This window comes from Myotis yumanensis, unplaced genomic scaffold, assembly GCF_028538775.1.
Source record: "Myotis yumanensis isolate MYYU_CA2020_CCGP unplaced genomic scaffold, mMyoYum1.0.hap1 SCAF_16, whole genome shotgun sequence".
NCBI lineage: Eukaryota > Metazoa > Chordata > Mammalia > Chiroptera > Vespertilionidae > Myotis > Myotis yumanensis.
In genome coordinates this window covers 27,901,303-27,909,306 of record NW_027223767.1, presented here as the reverse complement: position 1 = coordinate 27,909,306, position 8,004 = coordinate 27,901,303, and the positions used below count along the sequence as shown (strand labels likewise).

Here is an 8,004-nt window from a genome sequence, read left to right as displayed (position 1 = left end):
ATCCCACTCTCCATGGATCTCTCACTGGTTCCTCAAACAGCATCCAAATTGGCCACCACTGCCCTTAACCCAAGCAGAGGGGGCCCAGGCCTTGAGCGTTGGAGGACTGCACACATCCTGAACACAACAGATAAGTGTATCAAGAAATGTAAGGATGGCCGAAACCGGTTTGGCTCAGTGGATAGAGCGTCGGCCTGCGGACTGAAAGGTCCCAGGTTCGATTCCGGTCAAGGGCATGTACCTTGGTTGCAGGCACATCCCCAGTAGGAGATGTGCAGGAGGCAGCTGATCGATGTTTCTCTCTCATTGATGTTTCTAACTCTCTATCTCTCTCCCTTCCTCTCTGTAAAAAAAATCAATAAAATATATTAAAAAAAAAAAAGAAATGTAAGGATGCCCATCAGTTGGGATTTGGCCCCCAGTACTGGCACAGCACAGTCTATACACCCAAGAATTTGCTTTGTTACATTTTTAGTCCTATGTCCTTGAAACAGAAAGGGACTGAGACCAAATGCCATGAACATTTGTAGGTTGTGCTGCTGCTCACACGGAGCTAGACACAGCTTCAGAGTGTGAGGAGGAGGAACCACTTAAGAATAAAAGACAAACCAATTAACATGTCAAATCCTTCCTCTCAGATGGCATGAATAGACTCTTGTATAACAAGGTATTACCCAGCGGTACATGGTTCTGCTGTTTGCAACCGTTGCAAGTGACAGCCAAAAATATTTTGTGACATTAAATAATTCATATTGCTCTTAAATTTGTGTATCTGCAGGTCTAGATGCGATAATCATGAAACATTATATGAATTGGCAACTGAATGGACAAATACAGTGGCAACTAGATGCATACCGAAGGCTAGAATTATGAATTTTAATTTAAAAAATGTAATAAGATGTGAGTTTCCCAAAAATGTAGATATAAATGTCAGCTTTATTCAAATAATTTTGAAAATGAGTACAAGTCAAGATCATCACAGAGACAGAAAATTCAAAAGTGGAGCTCAGAGAAGAAATAGAAAGCAGTCTGCTTACGTTTCAGAAAACTGGAAACAATGAAAGTGAGCAGACTTCTGCTGAGCATGACCCACATAAAATTTGCAGACAGGACTTTCAAATTATTTAATAAAGATTTCATCACTAATCCAATGAAAATGAACAAAAAAAAAAGTCTTCCAACCCACAATTTGAGAACCTCGGATAAAACCCCTGACACTTCATATTCTTCAAGAAACGAAGACCTAATTATTGATTAAAACAATGAGGACCATTAAAAAAAAGAATTATTTATAACAAAATTATGACTCAGAAAGCCAAATGCAATTCTGGCCTGTCCGTTAACATCTGAAGAAAATTGCATGTATAACGGCTGCCACTGAATGTGAAAACTGAAAAGCTCTGAGCTGCACAATGCTTATTGGGTTGTGATCCTGAAAAGTGGCTGTCACATCCTCCTGACAGTGTAAACAGGTCCCCAGAGAATGCATTCCAACTCAGATTAATGATCACAGTTTTTCCATGGCACAAGCATGGCAGAAAATTTAATATTTAATTTACAGCAAAATGATTTTAGATGGAGAAAGAAATTGTAGAAATAGCTTTGATATGTCTTTATATCCTAAGTCCAAAGACATATATTTTGTTGCTGCTGTGACAGTTTTACAATGAATCCTTAAGATCAGTTTTAGTCAATTAAGATATTTGTGTCTGAAAACCCTTCTGTTCTTGACTGAAGTGAAACATCTGTGGCTCAGTGTTTGAGCATTGACCTATGAACAAAGAAGTCATGGTTTGATTCCTGGTCAGGACACATGCCTGGGTTGCAGGCGTGATCCCCAGTGTGGGGTATGCAGGAGGCAGCCCATCAATGTTTCTCTCTCATCATTAATATTTCTATCTCTCTTCCTTCCTCTCTGAAGTCAATAAAAATATATTTAAAAAATAAAATAGCCGAAACCGGTTTGGCTCAGTGGATAGAGCGTCGGCCTGCGGACTGAAAGGTCCCTGGTTTGATTCCGGTCAAGGGCATGTACCTGGGTTGCGGGCACATCCCCAGTAGGGGTTGTGCAGGAGGCAGCTGATCGATGTTTCTCACTCATCGATGTTTCTAACTCTCTGTCTCTCTCCCTTCCTCTCTGTAAAAAATCAATAAAGTAAAAAAATAAATAAATAAAAATAAAATAAAGTGAAACATCAAGTGCACACAAAAAAATTCACATGCTACTACTAGAATTTATTTTTAAAAGACTGAATAAGCAGCAAAACACTAGTATTGAAAAGAGGCAAACAGTGTTCTTATATGATGTATGGTGTCCTTATAAAATAATATTAATGTGCAATTTTTAAATATATATATATTTTTTATTGATTTCAGAGAGGAAGGGAAAGGGAGAGAGAGAGAGAGATATTTGAAACATCAATGATGAGAGAGAATCATTGATAGGCTGTCTGCTGCACACCCACAACTGGGGATCGAGCCTGCAACCCATGGCCAGAATTGAACCTGGGACTCTTTAGTCCGCAGGCCGATGCTCTATCCGCTGTGCAGTTTTTTTAAAAATATATTTTTTATTATTATTTCAAAGAGGAAGAGAGAAGGAGAGAGAGATAAAAACATCAATGATGAGAGAAATCATTGATTGGCTGCCTCCTGCACGCCCCCCACTGGGGATCCAGCCCACAGCCTGAGCATGTGCCCTTGACTGGAATCGAACCTGGGACCCTTCAGTCCACTGGCCAACGCTCTACCCACTGAGCCAAACCAGGTAGGGCAGTGGTTCTCAACCTTCCTAATGCTGCGACCCTTTAATACAGTTCCTCATGTTGTGGTGACCCCAACCATAAAATTATTTTCGTTGCTACTTCATAACTGTAATTTTGCTACTATTATGAATCATAGTGTAAATATCTGATATGCAGGATGTATTTTCATTGTTACAAATTGAACATAATTAAAGCATAGTGATTAATCACAAAAACAATATGTAATTATATATGTGTTTTCCGATGGTCTTAGGCGACCCCTGTGAAAAGGTTGTTCGACCCCCAAAGGGGTCGCGACCCACAGGTTGAGAACCGCTGAGTTAGGGCATGATCAAGCATAATGATGCATTTGTTCTAAGCTCCTGGTGTCCCCTGTGATGCTGGCATATCCAGCCACTGGTGGAAGTTACAGGCAAGGCCTCTGTATCCAGTACCTGTACTTCCATACTTACAGTTTGGCTCACACATCTTGCCTCTCTCCGTAGGGGACCATTGCTGGTCCACAGCCACTTGGGAGCACCCTCGAGTTAAGCGCCACCTGTTCTTCCTCCTGACAGTTCCCAGCCAGCGAGTTCAGTCGGAACCTTTCACTTTCACATCCAGCCCGAGCCAGGGAACTGGCTGTGTCCCTCAGACACTTGGCGGGAAAGCTGGTTCCCAACCGTTAAGAAGCAATTAACACGGAGGCCACCCCTGTGGGGAGAGGCGGGGCGCTTTCTAACAGCATAGCATCCCAACCTCCACCAAGCAATGCCTGGCCAGATCAGCGGTGGTTTAAAGTGTGGCTGAATCAGTATTTCGAAGTTCTGCTTCACCAAATTTCCAGAGGGCTTCTTGCACACCCCACCCTTTGCGACTATGAGTCAGCCTCCCTTGGAACCAGAAAACAGGTGGCAAATTCAGGCGTATTACATGCAAAAATGCAGCTGGACTAAACAAAGAAAGATTGAAAGGACATTTACACGGTGATGTGATCCTGTGCTTTTGTCTGACTTTTTTACTTTTTTAGGACTTCAGTTTTGTTCATTAACGTGCAATGAGAACTTAGAGTCAGAGGAAATACAAATGTAAAATCCTAGATGGTAACCATTTTCTTCCAGTCATTCATAGTTATCTCACCCAAATCTCATAGCAATGAATTTTTTTTAAGCAACTCTTCCCTATTGAAAAATTCCAAAACATCTAATTTGGAATTTTTTCTTTTTTCTCTTATTGTCTTATATGCCTTACCTTTTGGAAAAATTTTTTTGAATATATATTTTTATTTATTTCAGAGAAGGGAGAGGGAGAGAGAGATAGAAACATCAATGATGAGAGAGAATCATTGATTGGCTGCCTCCTGCACGCCCCCATTGGGGATCCAGCCCACAGCCCGGGCATGAGCCCTTGACTGGAATCGAACCTGGGGACCCTTCAGTCCGCAGGCCGGTGCTCTATCCACTGAGCAAAACTCGTCAGGGCTGAAAAACTTTTTATTATGGAGAAATTTAAACATAGATAGTTCAAAGAGCAGATGGTCAGTGTAATGAACTTTATGCATAAGCATCACCTGCCATACCAACCAGGATCCTGTGGCTAACCCTGTCTAATCCACATGCTCATCCACTTCTCCTTCCATATTTTAGTTGTTTAACTAGTACTTTTATTAAGGTATGCCTTTATTAAATGTTTACCTTTATTATGGTAAAATTTATGAACATAAGCTGGATTCATTTTAACATACAACTTGATGAGATGTTTACCATACAACAGATATAAAACACCTTGAAACCATCGCCATTATCAAAATACAGAACATTTCTATCATTCTCCAAATTGCCTTGTGTCCCTTTGCAGTCCATCCCTTCCTCTGCTTCCAATCCCAGGCAACCATGATCTGCCTTTTGTTGTTGTTGTTGTTAATCCTCACCCAAGGATATTTTGTCCATTGAGTTTTTTAAAAATATTTTTTTATTGATTTCAGAGAGAGAGATAGAAACATCAATGATGACAGAGAATCATTGATTGGCTGCCTCCACTGGTGATCGAGCCCACGACCTGGGCATGTGCCCTGACTGGGAATCAAACCGTGACCTCCTGGTTCATAGGTGGACGCTCAACTACTGAGCCATGCCAGCTGGGCCATTGATTTTTTCATTTCTATTTTTTAGACACAGTGGAAGAGAGGGAAGAGGGGGAAGAGACAGAGAGATGAGGGGAGAGAAAGAGAGAGAGAGAGAGTGAGAAACATCAATATGAGAGAGACACATCAATTGGTTACCTCCTGAATGCACCCCGACCAGGTACGTGCCCTTGACTGGGAATCACATCCAAAATCCTTTGTTGGTGCATGGGCTGATGCTCTACCACTGAGCCACACCGGCCAGGCATGATCTGCCTTTTTCCTACAGTATGTATTCCCTCCTGATACTATTTTGAAGCAAATGTCAGATAGCTTATTTTATCTATAAATATTTTAGTATACATCTCTAAGAGATAAAACCTACTTTTAAAAAGAATGATAATGCTATTATGATACAGTGTAATCAACAGTAATTCCTTAATAGAAATTATCTGGTGCAGAGCAGGTGCACAGCCTGCACACTAGGCAGACGTCCCCATGGCTGTGGAAAGGGAGAGAAGTGGAGATGGTGAGCAGATCAAACAAGCTTATCAGTTGCTAGCTGCTCAGGAGCAGCCTGCCCAAACCCCATTGTGTCCTTTGCTACAAGCTGAGTATCCTCCGCCAAGGTTGCCAAATTTAGGAAATAAAAATACAGGGCACCAGCTCTGCGCACTGAAAGAGTACCTTGTCCACACCAGGGAAGCCCCACCCACCGGAAGCCAAGATGTCCAGTAAGCGAGCCAAGGCCAAGATCACCAAGAGGCAGCCACAGCGGGCCACATCCAGTGTCTTCGCGATGTTTGACCAGTCCCAGGTCCAGGAGTTTAAGGAGGTCTGCAACATGATCGACCAGAACCAAGATGGCTTCATTGACAAGGAGGACTTGCATGACATGCTGGCCTCCCCGGGGAAGAACCCCACAGATGAGTACTTGGAGGGCATGATGAGCGAGGTCCCTGGGCCCATCAACTTCACCATGTTCCTGACGATGTTTGGGGAGAAGCTGAATGGCACGGACCCCGAGGATGTGATCCACAATGCCTTTGCCTGCTTCGACGAAGAGGCCTCAGGTTTTACCCATGAGGACCATCTTCGGGAGCTGCTCACCACCATGGGTGACCGCTTCACAGACGAGGAAGTGGACGAGATGTACCGCGAGGCACCCATTGACAAGAAAGGCAACTTCAACTACCTGGAGTTCACCCGCATCCTCAAACACGGTGCCAAGGACAAAGACCACTAGGCCTCCCAAGGCCCCCATGTCCAGCCCCTGTCCCAGTCACCTGCTCCACACACATACACAGTCTGCACCTGCTCATGCCCATGGGTCCCAATCAGGGGAGCCTCCCTCTGAGGGGTTAGGGCCCAGCTCCCAGTGGAGGAACAGGCCCAGAGAGAGCAGTGCCAGGCAAGGCTCACACAGCCACTGTGAGGCAGGTGTGCCCACTGTGACCCTCCAAGAAAGGATCATCTAGGGAACTGGGCATTTCCAGCTGGTCTGGCTTTGCAGAACCCAAGCTACAAGTCTAAGTCCCCTCTGCTTTTTCGATAGGTTCTGAAAGGAAGTAGGAGAAAGCCTAATTAATCCAAGGAACCCGGGAGTGAGCTTTTCCTGGCACTTTGATACGAAGTTGTTCTTTAGGTTAAAAGATCTAAGTGACTGTTGTGACAATGTGAATCGGGTTTCATTCTTCAGCCACCCTTTCAGGAATAGGAAAAACAAAAGCCAACTTGCTCAGACACGTTGTATCAAATGTCAACACGATCTCACCAAGCACTGTCCTCCTCAGAGTTTATTTTGGGTGTAACACACCTTAAGAACATGTTGATGAGCCAAGATGCAAACCCAACTGTTTGGGGGATTTGCGGGAGGCAAAAAGACCTCATGCTCCTTGTGTCTCTGAGAAAAAGGATCTCTTTAGCCTGCTGTCCCAGTTGCCTGCACCTGGCAAATAGCATCCCATTGGATACAGTTGTTTTCATTGAAATTGTATTTATTGTGAGATATGTCGTACATACAGAGGAGTAAAAGACACCCCACATATGTACAATTTAAAAAAAATTTTTTTAATACATTTGTGGGTTTTTAAATATATATATATATATATCTCCTATCTAATAATAGACAAACATGGTAATTGACCATACCTTCGCTATGCCTCCCATTGGCTAATCAGCATGATATGCAAATTAACCACCAACAAAGATGGCGGTTAATTTGCATACGTAGGCTCCAAGCGGAGGCGGAGGGAAGACTAAAGGCGAGCCAGAGCACTGAAGACAGAAGACTGAAGGCGGCTCTGGCCGGAGCGAAGGCCTGGGTCCCCGGTGCTGGAGGAAAATCTGTGCCGGCAGCCAGGAGAAGGGAAGGCCTATTGCAGGAATCTCTTCGTGCAACAGGCCTCTATTATTATTATTATTGATTTCAGAGAGGAAGGAAGAGGGAGAGATAGAAACATCCATGATGAGAGAAAATCATGGATTGGCTGCCTCCCAAAAGTCCCCCACTGGGGATCGAGCCCACAACCCGGGCATGTGCCCTTGACTGGAATCGAACCTGGGACCTTTCAGTTCGCAGGCCGATGCTCTAGCCGCTGAGCCAAACCGGCTAGGGTCCCCTGTGTACAGTTTAATGCATCATTATAAATTGGATACCCCATAACCAGCAACCACGTCTAGACCACTCAGTCACGCATAAGCCCCTGTGGACCCCCCACCTTCATCACATTTCCCTCCTCCTCCAGATATGGTCACTATCCTGACTTGTAGAAATCATTTCCTTGCCTTTCTCTTTATTGTTACTGCTACCTGGGCAACGCCAAGCAAGCCTCTGTTTTTAAACTTCATATACATGAAATTATATTGTGTGTGTTCTTTGCGACTTGCTCCTTCCTCACAGTGGTTCTCAGACTAGCAATGGGTCCAGGCTTGTGGATTCAGGAGTATGCTGTCTTCACGAAAATCACTGGCCTTGAAGCCACACGGACCTGCTTTGGCCTCCTAGCTCAACCCCAAAGGCTGTCAGTTAACTGTGTCACTTGTCCTTTCCTCCTTTGCAAAATTGAAACAAATTGTACCTCTGGACATGAGCACCTCAAGAGCAGGAGAGTACTTCATTTGTCATTCTGTTCTCCA

At 43.9% G+C, this 8,004-nt stretch overlaps 1 protein-coding gene across 2 annotated transcripts; it reads left to right on the top strand.

Moving 5' to 3' along the window:
* The first annotated feature begins 5,593 nt into the window (after positions 1 to 5,593).
* Positions 5,594 to 6,141, top strand: LOC138993978 (myosin regulatory light chain 2, smooth muscle major isoform-like). Of its 2 annotated transcripts, XM_070393526.1 has the most exons (2): positions 5,594 to 5,767; positions 5,933 to 6,141. In XM_070393526.1, the coding sequence occupies exons 1-2, from the start codon at positions 5,594 to 5,596 to the stop codon at positions 6,110 to 6,112; spliced, it is 354 nt and encodes a 117-aa protein (XP_070249627.1). In that variant the 3' UTR covers positions 6,113 to 6,141. The 2 variants fall into 2 exon arrangements, with proteins under 2 accessions (XP_070249627.1, XP_070249626.1); XM_070393525.1 differs by having other exon boundaries at positions 5,594 to 6,141.
* Positions 6,142 to 8,004: the final 1,863 nt, after the last annotated feature.

Bases quoted from the DNA above. Each gene is read 5' to 3' on its own strand.
- LOC138993978 (XM_070393525.1), top strand. From the start codon at position 5,594: ATGTCCAGTAAGCGAGCCAAGGCCAAGATCACCAAGAGGCAGCCACAG.